The sequence below is a fragment of the Salvia hispanica genome, chromosome 3, assembly GCF_029641045.1.
Source record: "Salvia hispanica isolate PSC_SH4W2 chromosome 3, Shi_PSC_v1, whole genome shotgun sequence".
In the NCBI taxonomy this organism is placed as follows: Eukaryota; Viridiplantae; Streptophyta; class Magnoliopsida; order Lamiales; family Lamiaceae; genus Salvia; species Salvia hispanica.
This window is the reverse complement of record NC_142694.1, coordinates 32,507,059-32,532,015: the sequence shown is the minus strand read 5'-3', so window position 1 is coordinate 32,532,015 and position 24,957 is coordinate 32,507,059. Positions and strand designations below refer to the sequence as shown.

General features: G+C 39.7%; 4 protein-coding genes across 5 annotated transcripts; 1 reads left to right on the top strand and 3 right to left on the bottom strand.

The window, feature by feature from the left end:
• Positions 1-7,307: 7,307 nt before the first annotated feature.
• LOC125215397 (transcription factor DIVARICATA-like) lies at positions 7,308-9,463 on the top strand. The gene is made up of 2 exons (XM_048116802.2): positions 7,308-8,421; positions 8,919-9,463. Exons 1-2 carry the CDS (start codon positions 7,988-7,990, stop codon positions 9,394-9,396), a joined length of 912 nt encoding a protein of 303 aa, XP_047972759.1. The 5' UTR covers positions 7,308-7,987; the 3' UTR covers positions 9,397-9,463.
• Positions 9,464-11,091: 1,628 nt separating this feature from the next.
• Positions 11,092-15,816, bottom strand: LOC125215772 (uncharacterized). 2 transcript variants are annotated; one of them, XM_048117310.2, is made up of 9 exons: positions 15,503-15,815; positions 14,668-14,872; positions 14,501-14,591; positions 13,635-13,780; positions 13,277-13,520; positions 13,104-13,208; positions 12,853-13,035; positions 12,558-12,759; positions 11,092-11,721 (listed from the first exon to the last, which is right to left on the bottom strand). In XM_048117310.2, the coding sequence occupies exons 1-9, from the start codon at positions 15,651-15,653 to the stop codon at positions 11,219-11,221; spliced, it is 1,830 nt and encodes a 609-aa protein (XP_047973267.1). In that variant the 5' UTR covers positions 15,654-15,815; the 3' UTR covers positions 11,092-11,218. The 2 variants fall into 2 exon arrangements, with proteins under 2 accessions (XP_047973267.1, XP_047973268.1); XM_048117311.2 differs by lacking the exon at positions 11,092-11,721 and adding an exon at positions 11,744-12,063 and having other exon boundaries at positions 15,503-15,816.
• A 512-nt stretch (positions 15,817-16,328) lies between these two features.
• LOC125217130 (uncharacterized) lies at positions 16,329-20,533 on the bottom strand. The gene is made up of 5 exons (XM_089068153.1): positions 18,538-20,533; positions 17,359-18,455; positions 17,074-17,262; positions 16,691-16,850; positions 16,329-16,598 (listed from the first exon to the last, which is right to left on the bottom strand). Exons 1-4 carry the CDS (start codon positions 19,727-19,729, stop codon positions 16,731-16,733), a joined length of 2,598 nt encoding a protein of 865 aa, XP_088924279.1. The 5' UTR covers positions 19,730-20,533; the 3' UTR covers positions 16,329-16,598; positions 16,691-16,730.
• A 138-nt stretch (positions 20,534-20,671) lies between these two features.
• On the bottom strand, positions 20,672-22,518 carry RPL4 (ribosomal protein L4). Its single transcript, XM_048117667.2, has 2 exons — positions 21,652-22,518; positions 20,672-20,968 (listed from the first exon to the last, which is right to left on the bottom strand). The coding sequence occupies exons 1-2, from the start codon at positions 22,460-22,462 to the stop codon at positions 20,925-20,927; spliced, it is 855 nt and encodes a 284-aa protein (XP_047973624.1). The 5' UTR covers positions 22,463-22,518; the 3' UTR covers positions 20,672-20,924.
• Positions 22,519-24,957: the final 2,439 nt, after the last annotated feature.

The window sequence follows — 24,957 nt, the reverse complement described above, 5'->3', positions numbered from 1 at the left end:
GGCGATAATGTTACCGTTGCTTCGCCGAGTGGCGATTTATCGCCGGATTATCGCCGAGCGATCGCCGGCCACTGTGGGCGACGCTCGGCGATAATCGGCGATTTTTAAAATTTTTTTTTTTTTTTTTGGCCGAACGGCTATTTTATCCCACCCCTATAAATATTTCATCCTCTTCCTCCATTCATCACCCACAAACTTCATTCACACAAATTTTCAATCTTTTTTCTCTCCATCTTTATTAAATGAGTTCTGATTCATCGTCTCGTGCTCAGTCCGACGAGGAAATATCACATTCTTCTTCCGAAGAAGAGGTACCTCCCGCTCCCACCGGATGGGATGTAGCGGGTTTCGCCAACAACCCAATCAACAACTATATCTCCCGCTGCATACAAAGCGAGATCGCTCGAATGCAGCAGCCACCCCCCCAACGGCCAATCCGCCGGCGGCGCCGATACATCCCTCGCAACCACACTGGTGCGCACGATCGGCTGTTCGCCGATTATTTCGCGGAGGAACCACGTTATCCGGCAGATGTATTTCGTCGCCGGTTCAGAATGCGCCGCTCCCTCTTCCTGCGCATTGTTAATGCGTTGTCCGCGCGTTACCCCGAGTTCCGGCTCCAGCGAGACGCAGCAGGGAAGCCCGGACTATCGCCCCTACAGAAATGCACTGTTGCCATCCGGCAGTTGGCATATGGAGGGTCCGCCGACATGTTCGATGAGTATCTGCAATGCGGCGAGACGACTGGCAACGAGTGCCTGAAGAATTTCTGTCAGGGCGTGCGAGAGATATTTGGGGAGCACTACCTTCGCTCGCCGGACGCAGCTGACTGCCAGTTCCTACTGGATTGGCACTGGAGGACCCACGGCTTTCCGGGGATGCTCGGCAGCATCGACTGTATGCACTGGCAGTGGAAGAACTGCCCAACCGCGTGGCGAGGCCAGTTTACTACCGGCTACAAAGGTACGCATCCCACCATCATTCTTGAAGCCGTTGCCGACCAACGGCTTTGGATTTGGCATGCTTATTTTGGTATAGCCGGGTCGAACAACGACCTAAATGTTCTCAATTCCTCGCCCCTTTTCAACGAGCGGATCAACGGATTAGGCCCCTCCATCGAATTCACGGCCAATGGCAATGTGCATAACATGGGGTACTACCTGGCTGACGGCATCTATCCGCAATGGCCCGTGTTTCTGAAGACGATCAGATGCCCACTCGGAGATAGAAGAAGGTATTTTGCCCGAGCGCAAGAGTCTGCGCGCAAGGATGTGGAGAGGGCATTTGGGGTGCTCCAATCGCGATTTGCACTGGTAAAGGGTCCGACGCGCTTTTTCTACCAGGGGGATATTGCCGATATCATGTATGCGTGCATCATCATGCATAACATGATCATCGAAGATGAACACGAAGGCGTCCTCGACGTCACCAACGACCCAAGTGTTGCATCATCGAGTCACGGTGTCTCAACCGAGTCCGCCCGCCAGGGTGTACCGCACAACGAACATGAACGGTTCCAGGCGTTCATGGACATACACCAGAAGGAGGCCCATCAAGCACTACAACACGATATCATCGAAGAATTGTGGGCAAATAGAAACCGCGCCCACCGCCCTTGAATTTTTTTTTCTTTGAATTTTTTTTTTGATTTTTTATTTCCATTCGTGTACTTTTTTTTTTTTTAATTTTCTTCGTTGTAATGTGTACCCGTGTTTAATACAACGAACTTTATTACTATTTATTTGATTTATCTTTATAAATTAAATAAGCTAGCTTTATTATATATAAAAATAAAACAATTAAATTAGTGATGATGTAAAAATGAAATGTTGAGTTAGGGAGAAATAAGGGAGAAATAAGGGAGAAACCATTGTAGGGGTTGGCTAAAAACTGGGGATAAAATGTGATGCTGATGTGGCGCTGATGTGGCAGGAGTTAGGGAGAAATAAGGGAGAAATAAGGGAACTCCATTGGGAGTGCTCTAAGGCGGCCGCAATTTCAGTCAGTTACAATGAAGTCGTGAACGTGATGTGCTACAACGGAAGACTATTTTTGACTTCATTGCAAATAACTTCAAAACTAACTACTCTCATCGTCTGCCATTACTTCATAGTAGTACTAATTTTCTTTTCAATCCATGGGCCAATACTTTTCAAAATTAATTTTTCCACTTTTAACTAGGAGTAATTTTGAAAGACAAAAAGAGTATTAAAATTTAAAAATATTATGAAGAAAAATGAATACCAGCTTGAGCCACACGCGCCAGTAATGCGTTGATGGGTCGCATTACTCTCCCGCTCCACTTCCCACTAACGAACAATGTGAAAAGGGTAAAAAAAGAGGAAAAGTATAAAGGAAATTATCTTCTGTAGTCATGGTGTAATGCACCCGTGTAGCGTGTCGACTTACAATTGCATCAGGCGCGTTGATTGGGTCCACTGTTGTTGGAGCAGAATTTGTTAAAACTTCGAGGACTAATAATGTTTAGTTTAATTTCACCGAGGAGATAGGACATAGGAGACTTTAAATAAATTTTAAATAATTTAGATGACCAATAAAATGTTAGTAGGATGGTGATCCTTAAAATTAATCATTCAGATGGATATGAAATTAACCACGTTAGTAGGGAAGCTATTTTATGTTGGAAGCATAATTAGGGAGTAGTAATTAATTACATTCAATATATGCGTCGAATACAATCAATAAATATAGAGTGAACTACAAAAATAGTATTTGGATTATGTGTATATCTCGTCAATAACTCCTGAACTTTAAAAATATCTCGAAAATGGTCTTTTTTCAATGTTTCGTGACGAAAATACCCTTTTGGGGGTTTTGGAGGGTTTGGGCAATTTGGTCTTTTTACATTTTAAATCTGATATTATTTTAGTGATGTAGTAAATATGATATTATTTCAAAATTATCATTCTTCTTCCCTTTTGTCATCCTTCACTTTGTTTCTTTAATCAATATTAGATTTAATTTTATAAAATTCAATTTTAAATTCAATTTTTAAATGTCAATAAAAAATTTTAATTATTAAAATTACTATTAAATAACAAATTAATAGTTTTAATCAATATTTGATATTGTCTAATATTTAATCAATAAGGTACGCCCCCACCTTAGTTTTAATCAATATTTAATAGTTTTAATCATAAATAGATCATATAACACGATTTATTCTGAAATAAAATATATAGGAGAATTTGACTAAAAATATTATGAAGTTGACTAAAAATTTGATACTAATAAAAATTTGATATAGGAGATTTTTTGTTGAAATTTTCTAGTTAATTTTGATTGTTTTCAAATTAATAAACGAAAATTATATTAGTCTTACATTAGATGCATATTTATTTCGGAATAAATCGTGTTATATGATCTATTTATGATTAAAACTAAGGTGTCGTCGTACCTCATTGATTAAATATTAGACACTATCCTATCAAATATTGATCAAAACTATTGATATGTTATTTAATAGTAATTTTAATAATTAAAATTTTTTATTGATATTTAAAAATTGAAATTTAAAATTTAATTTTATAAAATTAAATCTAATACTGAAATAAAGAAACAAAGTGAAGGATGACAAAAGGGAAGAAGAATGATAATTTTGAAATAATATCAGATTTAGTACATCAGTGAAATAATATCAGATTTAAAATGTAAAAAGACCAAATTGCTCAAACCCCCCGAAAGGGTATTTTCGTCACGAACAGTGAAAAAGGACAATTTTCGAGATAAACGCTTAGTCCAGGGTTGTCTGGGGATATTTTTAAAGTCCAGGATTGTCTGGTGAGATAAACGCATAGTCCAAGGACTATTTTTGTAGTTCACTCATAAATATAAAGTAGAAAATGTATTTGGATTCATGCCAGTGTTCGATAACTATGAAACGAGGAAATTTTCATTTAAGTGTCAGTCTAGTTGAGAGATTTTGTTTTTGTTTTCTGTTCTCTCTGTTCGCCATTACTTGTTATTAGTTTTATTTTCTATCACTCTACTATTTTCGATAATTGACCTCACATTCCACTAACACATCTCACTCATATTCCATTATAAGACCAATATAAAAAAGTATGACTCTCATTCAACCAACTTTTTCCACCTTCCTTCTTAAAACCCGTGTCAGGTCAACTTGTGACATTTATTGGCGGACAGAGGAAGTACATTCTATCAATACAAATGTGATTCTATTGCAACTTTAATTTCATTCAAATCAAAATTAAAAACTGTCCAAACTGATATCTGTACAATACTATTGCAGAAGATCATTTAAAGCTTAAAGTTATGTTACCTTAGCGATTGCATATGATCATATCGTTCAATAGATGCCATTGTTCGATCATATAGATTTTTATACCCTGTGTGTCGACTTTCCAACCAAACTTCACGACCGATCTGCTTATGTTTGGATGTACTCATTATTTATGTTAAATTAAATCTACTTTTATACTCCTTCTGTCCCTCTGTAGCTGAGTTGTATTCCTTTTTGGATCCCACTATAGCTGAGTCGTTTCCTTTTTTGGCAAAAAGCAACAACTTTTACTCTCTCTTACTTTACTCTCTCTTACTTTATTATCTTTTCATCTCTCTACCTTTTTCCTTTTTAACTTGATTATTCATTTACTTAACTCATTTAACACAACTTCTTAAATCTCGTGCCGAAAAGAAACGCTTCTACTATAGAGAGACGGATGGAGTGTACTTATTCGAAATTTTCAGATATATACAGCTAAAATAACAACCTATTTACAAATGAAGCAACATAGCTGTAAGACTCGATTTAGTAAAACATTGAACTTTCGATCAAACCTTAAATTACTTCCACAATCAATCATTTAATAAATTATCAATATCACTTCTTTCATCGATATAGGAGCATAGTTTTATTTGAAATTATGAAAAAGAAGTATATTTAACTAGCGACCAATCAAAGGTAGAGGATGGTCCCAAAATTATACTATTCGACGAATGAGAAATCGACATTTGATCTGCACCCTACTTTGATGGCTAGTTTTCTGGGTCCATGCCGTCATATACAAACGTTTAATCTTGGGACTAATGCTATTTGATCATATTATAATTAAGTATTTCTTATAAAGTTATTCTCTTTCTAAATTTACGAGAATGTACAAAGTTATATATATAGATTGGATTAGTGCACTAATATCCAAAGTTATAAAGTACTTATATCATTTTAAAGTTTGAATACATTAGAAATATGGCCGATCATAATAGGTACTCAGCTCCGCCCATTACAAGTGAGAGTATTTTTTTCTAGGCTGTCCTACTATAAGTGAGACATCTTCATTATGGCAGAAACAACATTCTCTCTTTCTCTTACTTTATTTTATCTCCTACTTTTTCTTTATACATTTTTTCACTCCTAAAAGTTTGTGCCTAAAAAAAATGTCTCACATGTAATTAGTTGGAGGAAGTGTGCGCGTGTGTGGATTAGACCCAGGAAAACGAAACAATAGTAGTGAATGAGGGGTAGTGGTCCAGGAGGACGAAAGGGCAAATTAATAAAATGAGAACTAAGGAACTAATAAAATTTCATAAATTGTGGATTCGTTATAAATATTTAATTTTTGCAGTTGAATTTCTCTTTTTTTTTTTACTTAAAACTTAAAAATCTAGCGATTTGAAAATTGTGAAATTGGAATGATTCGAACTGACAATTTAGATTCTCCTCAATTTGAGTCTTCAAGCTACACACACATCAATAATGACTCCAAACTTATTCTCATATAAAAAAGACCTAAAATATGAAATACTACAAGTATTAAAATACTCAAATTATTGATCATTTGGTTTACAAGGGTTGTACTAAGAAAGTCCTTGTTGACATGGATTAAGAAAGTTAATTATTTAAAATTACATATAAATTAGTGTAATATACACTTTATCTATCATATTATAATCTTAAAATAATTGGGGTAAGTCAATCTTAACCTTAATCAATAGTTAGTTGACTAGGATTACAGCAAACCTGATTGGTTGGGCATTCACTCACCTTTTGACAAATGGTCATTCAAAATCTTGGAGCAAGGGACAAATTAATCAGTGTCTCTATCCAATTACTATGCATATCATTCTTTTTACTTTTGTTTTACTAGTACTATGTTACTCTTTGAATAAATTATTGCTATCATAAAAATTTGAAATAAGGAAATTTATTTGGAGATGAGATTTATTTTCAAACGATTGCCTATTTATGGCCGAAGAGAGCATAAAATACTCAAGCACGAAAATTTATAAAATGAACTTCTAAGTAAAAACAAGTTAAATAGCATATATCTTATTAATGACGATATATAAAATAGACCTTGCGAATGTCCACACTGTGAGATCGATGACAACGCCTCAGCCTTGAATCCATGATGACTAAATCAACTGACTTTGGGGTAAAACACCCTTGACTTATGTTCACTTTCACTTAATTCTTGTAGGTAAAAATGAGATTTCATTCTTTTAACAACAAATGCCTAAGCTATTTTATATTACTCACATAAATTATCTTGCTTAATTCATCAATCCAATTACGATAAAAAATGATATTTGTATCATTTGGCTTCTTGATTTTACGTCTAACAGGATTGCACGTAAAAATATTAATAATATACATGGAGTTAGTGGTATTTGGATCGAAAGATAGGTTCAATGGAATTTTCTGAAACTAAAAAACTGACAGTCTAGATCGACCATCCCAACGCTACTTAAATTTGCTATTGTATCCCATAAGCAACATTGGCATTTTCTGAATACAAGCATAGTTATTGATTCAATCAATTCTACCTCTCTCAATATATACTAGTTCGACTTTACAAAATAATATTGACTTATAAACACCGATTAACAAGAACACTCATGTTAATGCAACCATGTATATATATAGTTAAATATATAACTCACGTAGGCTAGAAATGTAGCATGATGTATGGCGGTGCAAACTCCAAATTAATAATGAACCAACTAAAACTTAGTGGTTTGCATTATAGTTGAATGAGATTTTGACCACTGCCATTCAGGAAGAGTAACCCATTGAATACAAGCTTCCATCCATGGACCATCATGAGCTGCCAGCCCATACCTCCTAAATTTATTATTAATAAAAAAATAATTTAAAAAATTAAAGAAAGAAAGTAGTTCTTCTCAGCTTTGATTATTCTTTTCCTAATAAAAATAGACAGAAACAGTGTGCATTATATTATGATACCTTTTTAATTAGTTGCAGTATCCACAAACACCATTTCCTCCAATCAAACTTCACCACCTTCCACTACCCCCCCACCCACCACCCCCCTTCCCTCTGTTGTTTTGCTCTCTTGCAGTTGCAGATCTCCCTCTGTCTGTGTAGTGTATGTTTTGGTGGCAGGGTGAATTGAGATTCATTACTTGAAGCCCCCTCTCTCTCTCTCTCCATTGTCATAATCTCTTTCTCAATTGCTCACATCAAGGAGGAGAAAGAGAGTTAAAAAGCAAGAAAGCAGAAGCCTTTTTTAGCACTTTTTCCCCCCTCTCTCTTCTCTCAAAACTCAGAGCTTCTCTTCTCACTCATCAAGAGCTTCCATCACCCAGCTTTTTCAGCCTGTCACTGTTCCTCTCCATCTTCTTCTTCTAGCAAACCCTTTGTTGCCAAATTAGTAAAAAACCCCTTTCCTCAAATCAATGAAATTCCAATCTCCCACTTCCAAGACTTGATTTTTATCATCTGGGTGTTCTAGATCTTAATCAAGTCTCAACTCCAAGAAAATCCCAATCTTGATTTAATCTCCAATTTTTTTTAAAAAAAAGTGGGGTTTTTTGTTTCTTTTTGAGATTCCTAACTAAGTGAGAGGTGGCTGTTGAGTAAAAAGGGTATTCTGATTCCTCCACACACACCAAAAATGCTCCCTCCTCCTCTGATTTAACACTGATTTATGCCATTCCCAACCTCCCAACCTCCTCTCTCCACCTCTCCCCTCTCTCGATCTTGATGAGGTGGGACATGGAGATCTTATCATCGCCGAGCTCCTACTTCTCCAATTCAAGCTGGCTCCTCGACGAGAGCAGGAGCACGAGGTGGACCGCCGCCGAGAACAAGCTCTTCGAGAACGCCCTCGCATTGTTCGACGAGAACACGCCGGAGCGGTGGCAGAAGGTGGCCGCGATGGTGCCCGGGAAGACCGTGGGCGACGTGATTAGGCAGTACAAGGAGTTGGAGGATGATGTGAGCAGTATTGAGGCCGGGCTCATCCCTGTCCCCGGCTACGCCACTTCTTCTCCCTTCACCCTCGACTGGGGCGGCGCCGCCCATGGCTACGACGGGTTTAAGCACTCCTTCGCCGGAGGGAGGAAGGCGCCGCCGCTGGGGAGGCCCTCGGAGCAGGAGAGGAAGAAGGGGGTGCCTTGGACAGAGGAGGAGCATAAGTGAGTTTTTTTCCTCCTCTTTTGTGTTGCTTTCTTAATTAATCAATGTGTTGATTTCAATCTTTGTTGGGTTTGGATATGTTTTGGTTGAAGAAATTTCATTTCAAGATTCAATTTTTTTAGGTGTGGTGATTGGGTTTGATCATTTTGGTGGAATTTCATTTCAAGATCAATTTTTTTTGGAAGATTGGGAAGCTTTTGATAAGAATGTTGTGTTTGCCACAGTTTCTTGAATTGAGTGAATTTTGTTTGGTTTGTGTATTTAAATTGCAAGTTGGGTTTGGATTGTTTTGGTCAGGAAATTTCATTTCTATTTCTTTGGTATGGTATATTGATTGGATTTGATCATTTTGATGGAGAATGTTATGCTGGACACAATTTCTTGAATTGAATGGCTTTATGGGTGTGTGTATCTTTAATTGCAAGTTGGCTTTGAATATGTTCTTCATTTGGTTTGAAAGATCATGACCTAATTCTTGAATGATTTTCTGTCACAGATTGTTCTTGATGGGGCTGAAGAAGTATGGGAAAGGGGATTGGAGAAACATATCTAGGAATTTTGTGATCACAAGAACTCCAACACAAGTAGCTAGCCACGCCCAAAAATACTTCATCCGGCAGCTCTCCGGCGGGAAGGACAAACGGCGGGCCAGCATTCACGACATCACCACCGTGAACCTCAACGACCACCAGTCGCCCTCGCCGGAGACGAAGAAGCAGCCCTCGCCAGAGCAGCCCTCGATCCTCGCCCCGCAGTCGGAGAAGCTCCCGAGCTACCCATGGAGCCAGGCTACCAACGAGGCCGTCGTGGGGTTCGGCTCACTTTGCCACGGGAACGTGTTCGCCTCCCCGCCCTACGGCATAGGCTCGTTCGGGCAGAAGATGCACGGTCAGCACCTGCAACGGGATGTGTTTATCGGGTCCCAAAACGCGGTGTTTCAGATGCAGACGGAGCTGCACTACCCCAATGCATAGGTTGATGGATGCATTTGTGATCTTGTTGGGTTGAGAAAAAGGCATAGTTAAAATTTTTAGCCTAAAAGCTTAGCTTTTGCTTGTGATTTTTCTTGATTTTCCCTTTTTTTCCTTGTGAATATGTTGAGAATTGGCATTTGAGGTATAAAGTGTTGCTAAGTATGATGGAAAAAAAAATTATACTACATAAATATATATCAAAATGCCAAAGATTGAAAGCAAACAATCTTCATGTGATACTTTAAAAAAGATCAACCAATTATTGAAGGTTCTATTAGCCCATTTTGCTATGTGGCCAATCCGGCTAAGGCCAGGTCAGGTTCGAATCTCAGCAACGCTTCGTTTCCTTGCATAGAGCTCAGATGAGCCTATACCGTTGGAGGGTGGTGGTATATACTCGAGATCGAACGCGTTGATGGGATCTAGGATTTCAAATTCGGATGATTCACAAACAATTTTTGGGGTTTTTGCAAAAAATTAGGCTTCTTTGCAATGCTAGATTTGACTTGAATGCAAGCTTTTCAATAGAATCCCAAGAATTTCATTTTTCCATACAAAAAATAATTTTTAAACACTCCTTTTGATCTTTCTCAAGAGGATGATTCCATTTGTGTGATAAGATTCTAGATTGATTATCACATTATATAATATTTGATCATCTATTCTTTACATTTTTTGGACTAGTATTTACTCAATTTTCGTTACAATTTCAAGTTCGAATCTCTGTTGTCTTGATATAAAATTATGCCCCAATCTTTAACCCTTTTGTTAATATTAGATTAATTTTTTACCCTCTTTTTACACACGTTGGGGAATCCACTTTTCAATTTGATTCCAAGATACTGGCCACAAGTTGAGATGGTATATTCAAGTACAAAACTAAATAATTCAATGAAAATCTGAAACGAACATTATAAAGAATAACAATCCCCTTTTTTACTTTGTCCCTCCAATGAAATGAAATGGCCAACTATATTCTTTCTATCTCTTGCAATATTATCATTATCACAAGAAAAATAAAAGTCAAATGATCTCAAGATCAACAATAGAAGGGAACCTCAACCTCCAAAGGGTTAAACCAGAATTGCCGCACACACGTAGCGAGTGACACTTCCAAAGACCGAATATAATTGAGACCAGCGGTGAGATTGGTCGACCCTGGATCCACTATTGTGAGATCTAATCTTATCTCTTATTCTAGTACTATTCTGTTAGCTTATCTCATTATTTTCATGTCTAACGAATTGAAAGCTAAAGAAAAATAAATACTACTCAATTGGAGAAGAAAATAAGCAACTTTATTCCAATGTATTATCTACTTAACCAGTTCCAACCACATAAATAGTACTAGAACCTTAAAACTTTCGGTTATCCAATTGGTTTTTATCTCTATTCTTGGCTAATATTCTGATTCTTGTTGCTATAATGAATCAAAGTAAACACCATCTTTGCCCTTTGATTTTTTTTTTGTGGGGTGGGTGAGGGTTGGGGGGTAGGGTAGAGTAGGGGCCTATTCTTGATGTTATTTGGTATAAAATTTTCTTACATTAACAAAAGAAAAATGCATTATTGACATCTTTTGTCATAAATCATGGAGACATGCATAAAGAGTATATAACTTAAATATGAAGGAACGTTTGCATTCACACCCCTCTCTCTCTCTCTCTCGTGAGTACACTTTTTGGTGATTATAAAGATCAAAATAAGGTCATTAAATAACAAAGTTTGTCAAATTCTGGTCAGTTCCATAAAATTTGAGAACAAAAGTTTAATCGATTGAGTTTCAATTTTTCTCAATTGTCCCATTAAGTAAAAATCGAAATTAAAGCGCTCGAGCGGGCGCATCATTGCTCCCGCTCGTCGTCAAGCCATACCCGACCGGGAACAAAGGGTCGTAAGAGTTGCTCTCCGCTTGCATGGGGAGCTGCGCGACGTCCTTAAACCAGGTCATCGGGAGCCTTCCTTGGAAGCCGTGATCCCCGAAGATGACGTCCACGACTCCGGTCCCTTCGCTGCCGGGCAGCCACGCGGCCACAAGGGCGTGCGCTTTGTTCAAGAGCTGCGGGTCTATAGCGAGAGGCCTACCGGATATCAAGATCACCAACGTGGGGACTTGATCAGCGACGGAACTGGCTAGCTCGGCTCCGTTGAAGTGAATCTTGAGGTCCAAACTGTCACCACCCGATTCCACGTACGGGGCCTCGCCCACGACAACGATAGCGAAGGAATAATCTCTCCTGTTTATGGATTCAGATGGATTTTCTTCATATATGACCTCTGTTTTGGCCCCAACAACTTCTCTTATAGCTTCCAAAATTGTAGTGCCTGTTTTATTCCAATTTATTAGTAAAATTGATTGCTTACTAACTGAAAACACAAGCAAAGTGAGAAAAAACAAAAGGAAACAGATCATTAGGTAAATAATCTTGCTAGATTCTAGGATTTTGACATGATTTTTATGAGGAAATGACATGAAATTTCATAGATATGCATCAATAGACACAAACACGAACACAAACACAAACGCATGCACGTGCAGGTGCGTGGAGAGAAAGAGAGATGAATGATGGCTGGGTAGGGAAACAAGGTCCCATATTCTGAGGGAAGGAAACGGCTGTATGAAAACGAAAGGAACGGCGTCTTGCTAGAAAAGCGAGGTCCCATATTCTGCAATGATAGAAATATATGATGTGAATCAAATTGTAGTATATTTTGGACTATGCTTTATGCACTTTTTAATTATTCTATGGACTGACTTTGGTGTTGGTTTATTCCCGTAGGATGTGGCTTGAGGAAAAATGGAGAAAGGACGAACTTCAGAGCAAGATTCAAAATTGCAGTGGATGGATGCCAAACCACATGGTCCGTGCCAAGAGAAGAATCTCGGAGCAGAGAATTAGACACGGTTCGTGTGGTAGGATGCCAAACCACATGGTCCGTATGCTAATCTTGCCTTGGTCCAGAGAGTTACATACGGACCGTGTGGTTCACAAATTCTAGAAAACAATGAAAAAAATGACAGACAATCTAATAGGGCTCGAGATATTAAGAACAAGTCGAGGAATCAAATTGACCAAAATTTCATGCCATAAGCTTCGGATATCACCAGAGGTAGGTAACTACGTTTCACTGTCAGTGCCACGATGATCGGATCAACTTACCAGTGGTTATTCTGCCGCTCTTTCCCTCCCAAGTCGCTGTCCACCCGCCACATTGATATCCCAGATCGTCAGCATGCTTCCCAACAACAAGAATTCTCTTGGCGTTCCGATCCAGTGGAAGAAACGGCTTCGTTGAGTCTGGACCGTTCTTTAACAGAACTAAGGATTTGCGGACTGCTTCACGTGCTAGTTGCTTGTGTTGCTGACATAACGATAAATGAGTTAGCCTTCGTTTTCGAGAGAGACGACAACAGAATTTAAACATGACCAAAATAACAGATTTTGGAAAGCTCACCTCACATCTTACTCTACCCAAAAGCGATGAATCACTCAGGGGGTGTTCGAAGAGGCCAGCCGCAAACTTCACTCTGAGAATTCTTACGACTGCATCATCGATTCTTGTGATTGGTATTTTCCCAGACTCCACCAAATGCAGCAAATCCGCCAGAAATAATTGATACCGCAAGGGCACCATCACCTGTTGAGACAGTAAGGATCTTGTTTTCCGACACACTTGAAATTGTTCGACAAGCAGTGATTTGTTACCATATCGATTCCCGCAGTGATGGCCGAAAGAACGCTCTGCTGATAGTTGGATCCATGAGGACTGGACAGCCTGTCGAGAGCTTCGGAGTCGGAAATGATAAACCCCTACAAGAAGAAAGAGCAGACATTTGAATTGAGAGTCGAGTCGTTTATCTAGCTCCGTGTAAGCATACCTTAAATCCGAGCTTTTCTTTCAAGATTTCGGTAAGAAGGAAACGACTACTGTGTAGTTTGGTCCCGTTCCAGCTCGAGTAGGATGCCATGATAGTGCATACTCCTTGAGCAATGCAATCAAGGTAAGGAGCCATGTGAGTTCTCTCTAGCTCGTCGTATGATGATACTGTATCGCCCTCGTTAACTCCGTTCCTGGTGCCACCGTCTCCTACAAAATGCTTTGCACATGCAACAACATTTTCTCTGCAAGTTCAATGCTCTTATCAGTCAAATAATCCATATAAAGGAAATTTCGAACTACACAGATTCTGGAGAGAGCATTTTTTTGAAAAGGAGCATTTGTCTAGTTGTTTCTACCTGCCAGCAACGAAGGGATAACCGCTCAGGTGTCCTTGGGGTGGTTGTCCTTGAAAGCCCGTGACCATCGAGGTCATCATCTTAACAATCTGAGGATCTTCTCCGAAACTCTCGTAGGCTCTTCCCCATCTAGGATCTCTACAAACCTGTTTTCATAATCTTCATTTACAATGACATAGAAAGGAAATAACTTATACTAGCAACATAAAGCAGGCAAAAAGATGAGAAAAGAGGCGAGCAAAAGTTCACTAACGACACAACAAACATATTAGCGTCGTCTGACAGTTTATCAACTCTAGTTTCACCAAAACATTCATGATTCTGTTTGATTCAGAGTAAGCTAAGATGAACGAAAACAAGTTTCGGCATCTCTATACTTCACAAGATCTTCGGTTCAACTAAAATGGGTGCAAAACTTGTATGAATTGCTATATGAGAGATTTTTGTATATCTAATGATTCAAGATAAGTTTACTACTAATGATGCTCAACGGCATCGTTCTTCCTTTCTAGTCCTCTCCAGCAAGTGCTCATTTTGTCGACTAATCCCTCCATCCCACAATAGTCTACTCAATATGCCATTTTCGTCCATCCGTCAAGTATGTGACCATTTGTTTGCAGAAACTACCCGTTATATTTTCTCTTTCTTTCCAACTTATTTACAACAAAACACGGGATGGCCCACATCCTTTATCCTTTACCAACAAAAGGTGAGACCCTTTCTCCGATGAAAAACTTATGTCTCTTTGAGATATAACTGCGAATCTATCGACTATTTTTATCAGTTTAAAATCTGTAAACACAGTGATAAGAACTAACTGAATAACAATATCAAATTGCCTCCAAGGAAACAAAAGGCAAGCTCACAGCAACACACGGGGCGAAAGTGTAGTGAATTCCGGAAGCCCTAACTTCAAGAGCTGTTGCAGCACCAATCCTCCGGACCAAGTCAGCATCCCTGCAAGCAGGCATACAATGATCCACGTAAAATTCAAGAACTTGCTTGTGTATTCGAGCTAGCGCACAGACTGAACCTGGTGGCTCCAAGGCCAATGTTATGAGGGAAAATGGTGGCCCCATAGACATTGTTGTTGCCATGAACGGCGTCAATCCCATACAGCAACGGGATCCCAAGCCGCGACTGCAGCGCAGCCTTCTGAAAAGTGTCTGCCATGGCCGCCCAATCTGACGTCTTGGCATTCTCAAAAGGCCCACTCCCACCAGCACTCAGTATGCTACCTGCACAAATCCAAACACAAGCATGTTGGAGTACGAAGCCTAGGATCAAGGCTTGCTGCTTTTGCATATACATAGTGAAATCTATGAATCGACACTGCCCCCATACGTAGATACTAAGCATCAAACTGGGAAAACAATTCATGTGTTTATGTCATTTATGTTTGTGATTACTCGCGCAAATTTCCTAACAAAATATGTTATTAGTATCGTATAACTTTGCAGAAACTCTAAACTTTATATCAAGACCTTCAGCTTGGAGCTGAAAATTCAATCCAATATGACTGAAACAACAGAAATTCAACAAATAAAGCAGCATGTTGACAAGAATTAATCAATCATTGGACAAAACTAACTAAAACACCTAATTTCTACAAAGGCAAAGCATCTAGAATCCAAAGCAAAACTACACCAACACAAGCAAACAATTTCTCCATATTCAGTTAAAAAAACTAAGGAAAGACAGAAACTTTCGACCAATTCTAGAAATAAAGAGTCAATCAATGGACAACATCTACTAAAAAACCTAATTTTCACAAAGGCAGAGAATCATTCAAAGCAAAAAAAATCTCCAAATTCAGGTAAAAAAAACTAAATAAATAGAGAAACTTTCAGCTGGTGGTTGAAAGTGACCTATGGAAAGGTCTTTAATGGCGGAAGGGGTGGCGACGGAGCGCTCAATCTGAGTCATTTGGGCGATTTTCTCGGGGAGAGTCATCTGAGAAAGGAGGTCCTTGATTCTTGCCTCGATTGGGGCTAAAGGGTCTTTGTAGACGCAGTTCATTGCTTCGGACTGATTCAATTTGGGGATTCAACAAGGAAGAAGTTGAGCTAGCTGAGGTAAGTGGATAATGAAGATTTGAAAGAGATGGTTTTTTAAATGTCAACGGCAATACCGAATCGTACTATTCTGCCCTGCCTGCACCAGGGATATAAAGATACCCTTTTTTGTTTCTTGATTTACAAAACTACAAATTTGGTGGTGTGATTTTATTATCGCTAGATTGTGATCAAAGATATTATACAAAATAACAGCAAAAAAAATATCTAAGAATTTACCAAATTTCATGATTTTTTTATCATTCAATTATAAATGGATCATTGATCCTAATTTTTGTTACTCATTCTATGTCTTCCTATCCATGTTTTGTGTATTGTTTTTTATTTTTTTACATCAAATAGAGTTTATGATTATTTTTAGATCTAATTTACAATTTTAGATCTAACTTACAATTTTATTAATAATTAATTGGATTGATTATTCTGAAATCAGGGTATATGAAATGTAGTAATATGATTCATTATATAACAATGATTTCTAATTTAACGACAAATATTACTATTAAACAATCAAATTAGTAAGACATGGATATTCTCTAATTTTGAGTAGGCAAATCTATACAAAATGGTCAGAATTTGAGAGAGAAAAACTTAGCTAACAATTAATTTGTTGAGCAAATTGAAAGTAAACCCTTTCTTAATAATAATACAATTGATCTAATAAATATTTAAGTAGTGAACCTCCAATTTAAGCTGGCATATCCTACATGCTATCGAATTGTAATAAGTTTATACAACACACACTAATGATCTTCACAATGTATATATATCTATCTCTTATGCATATATTTTCTATTTCTAAGCTAAAATTTGGGTTCACCACCTTCTTTTCCTAACCTCTTCAATTATAAACAACCATCTTCATCTTCGACACTCGAAATATTCTATCCTGCAAAATATTGCAACACAAAATGTGAATGTTTAAGCTAATTAAGGAAACATTTCATAGCCAACACAAGTAATTAACTAGCTAGTTCATACATTTCTAACTTGGAGATTGAAGCAGGGAATGATATTTTTGCTACTTGAATCCACCTCGTTCGGGCAAATACATGCGTTCGTCGAGCTCTGAATCATAGTCCCCGCTGCTTATAGAGGTGTCGTCGCGCTCATGTGATGAATCTTCCATAACCATCTTCCCCTAATTATGAATGTGTGTGAATTAATGATCAAGCTTTTTTTTTGTATATATGACTAGGTTAACGTAAAAATTAATTTATAGCATTTTCTCTTTTCTTATCTAAAACTCATTTTTGCCGCAAATTTCTTTATCACGTGTGCCTAGTATATATTATATAGGAGGTTAAGACTTGAAATCAAAGTAATTGTTGAGAAATATATAGTAAAACATAAAATTTACATACCTTGTTTGCCCTTGAATTTGCAGCCTCAAACGCAAGGATTTCTTGAATCTTGGATTCCACGTTCACGCAATCCATGTCGCTGGATTCTACTTCGGATGATAGCGATGTCGATGAGTCGCTTTCGAGCCACGCGTGTTCACTGTCTGAGGCGCCACTGTCAATCACTTGCTTTAATTTATGGTCGTTTTGCTGCACATGGAGAATTTTTGGTCGAAAAAAGTGTATATACAAATGAATGTTTTTGTGTTAGTTATGTAGCTTTTCTTGTTTGATTCGTTAGCTAACCTGCGGTGATTCAGCGCCTCTACTCGAGCTTGTGCCAACGGTAAACTGCACCCACGAGTCCGAGGGTGCGTTTGGGCTCGAATGGTCAGCCGGGCGAGACCCAGATGGCTGGACCTCATCACGATCCTCGTGTTCGAAACTCACTGCGGATGGTACTGGCTGCAGCACGGATTTCGGTGATATGGTCGGATGATCGTTGGAGCCCATGGCGGCCAGGGTCTCAGAGCCCGCCTCGGCGGGTTCATTGCTCGCAGCCATTTCGGTTGCTGCTGCATCGGAAGCATCTTCTGCTGCAGCAGCAGGCGACTGCTCCTCGCTAGGATCTTCTTCGTCAGAACTGGATTCTAGCGAGGAAGTCTGCACAGTGGTGTTACTGTGCAGACTTGTCGCCTGCAACCTAGATGCAGAAGCAGATGATGGGATGCCAGGTGGTTTCTCATCATCTGCTCTCCTGCTTCTGGGTGGAGCCGCCTCATTTGCTCGGGGCGGCCTCGTTTCACTGTCCTCGGCCTCGGACAGACGGGACGAGTCCGCCCACGAGTCATTGCCGTCCCAGGAGGAATTGTCCTCTTGGTAGGACATGTTCTCGCCTATTGTGAGCGGAGGGGAGCTGAGCTCGGAGACCTCAACCTGCATGTCGGAGGCAATCGAGAAGGTCATGCCGTGGCGCCTTTGCAGCTTATCGGCGAAATATTGCTGCTTCAATCTGCTTGCATTCTCAAGGGCAGAGTTGGCGTAGCTCAGATTGTTTTCTTGTAGATGCTCGTTTTCCATATTTGGGACCGAGACAGAGTTTCTTCGTATCGAGAGTGATTTCAGTATTGCTTCTCGGTTTATTCTGCAGACAGGCGTCACATCTTCGTTGGACGACCCAGTCGAGGCCTCGCTCAAGCTTAGCTCGTCTAGCGCATTAGACCTGGTGTTTGGCTCGTCGTCACAATCTTCTAGGCTAGGATCCTCGTGCACTTGGATGACTTCCTTGATCTGATCATCGTAGGGCTGATCATTCTCAAGGATGTCCAGATTCGGCTTAGAATCCGGAACCGAGTCAGACTCGGGTCCGGATTCTGCCTCAGTTGTATTACCCAAATCCGCGTCTGCATGGAAAGTACAAGCACAAAATGTTACAACATAGAAGCTAAAAAAGAATTCACTAAATTGAATTCTAGATATGTTTACCTGAGTCTTCAGTTTCTGGCCTGGGGCATTGATATCCGACATACGATTGTCGTCGTTTGAACCCGAATTCATCAATCAACGACGCGTCACCGCGTTCCTCAAAGAAATCCATGGGCAGAGAAGTGCCTAAACTGAAGCTCTCATGCCTACGAAACATAAAATCTCTGTTGTGTCCTAATGCAAACTCTTGTTGGAAACCGTCCTCTGTTAGGTTAGGTTTCTCCTCGAGTGGATCATACGGGAGGTCGAACGGATTCCTCGTCGGTTGCAGCATTGACGGGGCGGAGCCGGGGCCGGGCGAGAACGGGTGGATGGATCGGGTAGGGCTACTCCATGAGCTAATTTTTGGTATAGCAATGGGAGGCATCTGAGCCCCCATTGTTGCAACATTGTTCATCAAGGACCTCTTGACACGCTGGCTTACCACCCTCTTCGACCGCCGTCTCGCGATCAAGCTCTCGAGCCGCTCGGCCTCGGCTATGTTCATGTCCATGGCCTTACCCGCCTCTTCTCGCGCATCCTCCTCGTCTTTGAGGAGCCTCAGGCTCCTCAAGACCTCGGGGTCGTGGTAGATTGTATTGCTTATCAAAATGTCAGTGCCAGTGGCATTGGCACTGGCAGGTGTGAAGTCCGCTTGGACTTCGTGGATCTCTTTGGGGCTCTCTTCTACGAGAGCCGTTTTATCCACCAAATCCTTGTTGGGATCCGTTAGATTATATTCCTCATCGTCCCCGTACTCCTCGTATGCATCCACATCACCAACATTCCTCTTGACCGGAACGTAAGGGTCCACTCCTTGCTCGATCTCCTTGGCCTTTCTCCGTCTCACAGAGTGCACGCGCGAGAAGGCCTTCTTGAGCCTCTCCTTCCCTTTTCCCTCTCCCTTTCTCTCCTCTACAAATTGGACCATTTTCACGCCGCTCTCTCTCTCCTTTTGCTCGATCTCTTTCTCTCTATCCTCCTTGCATCTCCGCCCGTCCCGAATGTGGAGAACCACCCACGTGGAGACGGCGGGCGGGAGCGAGTAGATCATGATCCAGAAGAAGAGAGGGCAACACAAGTACACGAGGAACAAGAAAAACACACATGATGTGACATATGGATGTCCTTTGACGACTTTAAAGCATGTGTTTGTTGATGTTTTCATCATTTTCCACATGCAAAGTTTAACATCGGATGCATTAGGATCCATGTTTTTGGTCTCTCAATCAAGAATTTATGTCGTGAATTTGGATGAGATAAGGAGAGAGATTTTTTTTGTTCTTTCTCCAAAATAATAAGGAAGAAAGAACCGAAGTGTTGTTTTTGGATAGTGGAAAAGCATAATGAGAAAAGATGAGAAATTGGAAGAGAGAGAAGCTAGAAATGTGGCTGAAATATAGTTATCTACTTTTGGTTGGTAGCATTACTTGATCCTTTTTTTGAGGGCTTCTTCAATTATTCACTAAGCTTTCTCATGTTTTCCCCCTATTTCTAAGCATGCAATCACAACCAAAAGATGTGGAATGCTACAGTTGTGTGACATTATGTCAATATAATGAATTAAATCATTAAAAAAATATATAGAGAGATTTGCAAGAGGTTTGATGTAAGTATGGAAGAACTCTCATTTTCTTGAACTTGCAGTTTGACAAGTTGAATTTGAAGAGGATTTGAAAAGTTAATACTAGTAAAACATGAGTGAGATACTTAGGATCCCAAGATGCAATTCAATTTCACAACCGACTGAGAATTGAAATCTATTAAAATCTTGAATTTTCTTCATGAGTGAGATACTTAGGATCCCAAGATGCAATTCAATTTCACAACCGACTGAGAATTGAAATCTATTAAAATCTTGAATTTTCTTCATCTCTCGCTCTGATGTTATTGAATGTCTTACCAATTGAGTTGCACTTAACCGTCTCATTTTGAAAAGCTCTTCGTGGTGTTTTTGAAAATCCGTTGCGCCAAAATGCTCGGATGGAGGAGACAAAAGACGGGTAACATAGGTGGTCGGCGTTCTACTTTCACGGCTCTGTATGTTCACAAGCTCGTGTTCAAGGAAAATTGCCTCTAACTTTGGTGCAGAAAGTGGCAGTTTGTTCTTTAATTGACTAAGTAGACACAAACAATGTAGATAGAGAAACATGAATTTACCAGAAAACAATGGCTAGATACATTAGGTATCCTAGCAACATTTTCATCAAATGGTCAAAATCTGAAGCAATTGAACAACAAAGCTAGAATGGCTATAAAATTTGAGATTGCAGCAGTGGTATTGCTATCAAAAAATACAGGCTGAATCATGAGTTGGAACCTGAACCATTTAACATACACTAGCTGGTGGTTCTGCCAGTCGAGTCGAGAGCGTTTGCACCGGTCAACAGAGAGAGGGAGGGAGAGATTCACTCCGATGAATCGGTGTCTCCTTCTACCTCAGCCTCAGCTCCTGATCACAAAAAGGCAGAGACGAGTTTGAAGCAATTTATGGATGTTTGTGACTGAAGAGAAAGCAAATAATCTCAACTGCTCGAGATGAACTTGTCTCGAGATTATCCAAAACTGAACTGGCCCGAGATTAATTTTGTGAGAGCATGAGTCATAAGCCAAGACTAATCCTACGTGGCATAGTCCTTTGAGTATCGGATCATCTACCCAACCGAAGAACATTCATAAGACTCAATCTTATCAAATCAAACGTCGCCTATGGAGTTTTATCTCTAGGGTGAAGAAAACATGGCAGTGAACAAAATCAAATGATGTGGTCACAAAATAATGACATTGTTTAATCATCATCCAAACCAACAAAATTTCCAAAATACCTTCCTCAATTTTAGCATTTTTGCATAATTATAGAAAAAGAACCCTATTTTTTTGCATTTCACTAGTACTCACACTTAATCAATTCAAACACAATCAAATAATCTAAATAATCCAATCCTCCTATACTCTTATCAATCTCAATTATTCCAAAGGCTAGATTTTCCTACATAATCAAATTTCCCCACAAAAATCAAGCTCAACAAAAGCAACAAGCAAAAGAAAAAGGCAGGAAATCAACAAGCAAAAAACTGATCACACATTTACTCAAAATTCCAAAAATTAAAGGAAAGAGAATGAGAAAGAGCTAACCTTCATCTTCCTCTTCAAACTCATCTTCATCTTCATCATCACCATCTCCATCCAATCCATACCTCTCATTCAAAAAATCCACAGCTCCTTTGCTCAGAACCAAGCTCTCCGCATCCAAAACATCGAACAGATTCAGCGTTCTCGGCGTCAGCATCTTCAGCGTCCCCAAATTCCTACTCGAAAGCCTCACATTATCCGAAACCTCCGTCATCAGAAACATCGATTTCCTCTTCGGATCGAGCCCTAGCCTCTTCATCAGCGCGATGAACTCCTTCGTCTTCGGCTTCTCGAACTTCTCCTCGAAATCCTCCACCACGATCGCGTTCCCGAGCGCGCTCGCGATCGCGGTCGAGATCGCCAGCCTCTTCTCCTTCCGGTTGATCTTAATCGACCAGTCCTTGGGCTTCGGGCCGAAAATCACGCCTCCGCCGGGCCGGAGCGGCGTCCGCTGGGAGCCGCGCCTGGCGCGGCCGGTCTTCTTCTGCGGGTAGGGCTTGGCGCCGCCGCCGCGGACCTCGGCGCGGGTTAGGGTTGAGGCCGTGCCGCGGCGGCGATTGGTGAGGTCGGTGGTGATTCCGCGGTGGACGACGGCGCGGGCGGTCTCCGGAGGGGCGGATTTGAGGTTGAGCGTGGCGGAGCCGACCTGGTCGCCGTCGAAGGAGAGGATGGGGACGGTGGCGAGCTCGGCGTGGATTTTGGCGAGGGGAGGGCGGCGGCGGGGGAATTGGAGGGTTTTGGGGGAGGGGGAGGGCGTGGAGAGGAAAATGGAGGAGGAGAAGAAGGAGACTGAAGAAGGAGATGCGGTCGCCATTGTTGTTGAACAAGCGAAGAAGAAGAGAGATGTTATCTTGTTATCCTTTCCTGCAACTTCAGTGAAGAGTAGCGAAGGTTTTGCAATTTCATTTTGAAGAAAACAGCGATTTCAGTCCATTTTTAAGTAAAGTCGTGTTTAAAGACAGGTATTTCAATAGTGTCTTTTAGTATGTTATTTAATCCAATATATTAAACGAGAAATGATTTATTCAATGTGAAAATGGGCTGAATCTACATTTTTGTTTTATTAACACGAAAAAATGGGCATATGAAAATGTGAAATTTCATAATATGTGAATCGCTAATCATTCGAGATTTGGGATTAAATTTACTGATCTTTCATAATATAGGATCAAGATACGCATTAAAACTTGTGTTAATACCAAATGGTCTATTTATGTGTCCCGCTATACATTACACAATTTCAACTATAATCTTTTGTATTCTCTCTTACTTTATCAATTATGCATTAAAATTCGTGTTAATACCAAATAGCCTATTTCTACAGGACAAAGGGAAAGGAGTATACGAAAAAGGAAATGACTTATTAAATGTAAAAAATGGACTGATACATAAACTTTTATTAACACGAAAAAATGAACAATTGGAGCATATGAAAATGGGCTGAATCTACATTAAAAGTTATCCTAGTATAGTAAAGGCTCCTAATAAATTGGATGTTTAGAGTAATAAAAGCTAGCTAGCCCAACTAAGTAAATCCTACACAGGTGAGAATAATGTGTAAAAGTTAGCCCAACTAAGAGCCTCCACTGTAGGAGGACACTTTTTTTTTGTCATAGCCACTTTTTATTTGTCCACGGTAAAAAAAAAAATTTCCACAGCAATAGTGGACACTTTTGTTAGCCACATTTCACTTTATTTTTATTCTTTGTATATTCGCACTCGGAGCGAATGCCCTTCCGCCCCAACAAATTCGTCCGCCTCCGGGGCGGACGCGTCCTCCGCAGTAGCCCGCCGCGGCTAAGCCGCGATCGGGGCCGCCCCTATAGTGGATGCTCTAGGTACATGGATTGTGCGTATCAACGATGCTCCTAAATTTTATATTGAATCAACTCATTTCTATTTTAATTAATTTTATTAGAACTTTCTTACTTAATTGTCTTTATAATAGTATTTGAAAAGCTAGGACCGGGCCGGGTGTGATTGTGACACCTCGTCTTGAATCAAACTCGAGGCCCTTCATGTAGGAGGTTATTCTTTCCAAAAGCCAAAGCCAAGGAAAACGAGCGGACTAGATAGATGGTGAGTTGTGTTTGAGTGCATGAATTGTAACATTAGGCTAATCAAACACACGCTTTTGACAAAAAAGTCTTCATCATTTTTTCACTCAATTGGCGTTTTCTATTAAACGATTTATGCAATTATGCGTATTTGAATCGTCTTATGTATTTGGGGATGTCGGCCCTTTGTAGGGACTATTCCTAGTCCTTTTTCTGTTAGGAGTATTATTTATTTAGAGAGTTCCATAGTTGTTAAGAAACTTAGACGTGTAACGATCTGACTCTCAAATTGACGATTATCCTTACATACTAATATAAGTATTTCTAACGTGCTTTGTCTTTGCTTACACATTACCTCAAAAACTTCCCACATATTTAACCTTGTAATGAGATGCATGTCATAAAATAAGATTCACCTTGTTAGTATGAGTATCACCTATCAAACTTGTTAAGCTCACCCTGCTACATATTCTCAGAATCCATCTCTTTATGGTGTATTTGGGTTAATTCATATCATCCTCAGGCTTAGAAGTAGAAGTCACTCATTCTCTATGCCCTATGACCAACGTTCACTCCCTACCTTTTCCCTGAGCGTTATGTCTGATGTGTATCAAATACATGTCATATGTCGCATTATTCATAATACGTAGCATTCTTTTTAGTTTGTTCCATATAAAATGATGGATTTGAAGACATCTTTCTTATTCAGTCAAATGTAAATAATGGAGCATATATTAATCACGTCTCCTTATACTACTATTTTTCATCTCACGAATTTTAAGAAATCTGAGTTGTAAAAGCTAGCCGCAACGTGAGTCACACTTTTATATATGTTTATAATGAAATGTGAGTGAACGAGTTAATAGAATGTGAGATCTAGCTATTTATCATTAATGTAAAAGTGAAATGACTTCTATTTGCAAACAGATTCGAAATGAAAAAAAATGGACTCCTATTATCGGAAGTAGTATAATAAAAGCATATATATACAGGGGGAGAGAGGGAGATCCAAAATATAAGAAAACAAAAAAAAAGGGGGCCTAACCTAACTATCTCTTCCATCATCTGTTGAATGCACACACCATGTTTCTTGATTGCCCAAATTATAGCATCAATAATGGTTGATGTCTAGCCAAAATATCTTTTCACTTGCCATATTTTTCATGCCTCAAATTTCCACCTTATTTAACTTCAATCACTGCAATTTCTTCGGCTAAGTCACCACAATTTAATTTAGCTTCCAACATTATCT

Excerpts from the sequence above, each read along its gene's own strand:
- LOC125215397 (XM_048116802.2), top strand. The coding sequence starts at position 7,988 with ATGAGGTGGGACATGGAGATCTTATCATCGCCGAGCTCCTACTTCTCC. Across the intron at positions 8,422-8,918 it reads TGGACAGAGGAGGAGCATAA|ATTGTTCTTGATGGGGCTGA; the intron begins GTGAGTTTTTTT and ends TTTCTGTCACAG.
- LOC125215772 (XM_048117310.2), bottom strand. The coding sequence starts at position 15,653 with ATGAACTGCGTCTACAAAGACCCTTTAGCCCCAATCGAGGCAAGAATC. Across the intron at positions 13,521-13,634 it reads TATCCCTTCGTTGCTGGCAG|AGAAAATGTTGTTGCATGTG; the intron begins GTAGAAACAACT and ends TTGAACTTGCAG. Across the intron at positions 11,722-12,557 it reads GAGCGGCAGAATAACCACTG|GCACTACAATTTTGGAAGCT; the intron begins GTAAGTTGATCC and ends GGAATAAAACAG.
- LOC125217130 (XM_089068153.1), bottom strand. The coding sequence starts at position 19,729 with ATGGATCCTAATGCATCCGATGTTAAACTTTGCATGTGGAAAATGATG. Across the intron at positions 17,263-17,358 it reads GAGGCGCTGAATCACCGCAG|CAAAACGACCATAAATTAAA; the intron begins GTTAGCTAACGA and ends CTCCATGTGCAG. Across the intron at positions 16,851-17,073 it reads CAAATTCAAGGGCAAACAAG|GGGAAGATGGTTATGGAAGA; the intron begins GTATGTAAATTT and ends ATTCATAATTAG.
- RPL4 (XM_048117667.2), bottom strand. The coding sequence starts at position 22,462 with ATGGCGACCGCATCTCCTTCTTCAGTCTCCTTCTTCTCCTCCTCCATT. Across the intron at positions 20,969-21,651 it reads GTTTGAAGAGGAAGATGAAG|GAGCTGAGGCTGAGGTAGAA; the intron begins GTTAGCTCTTTC and ends TTTTGTGATCAG.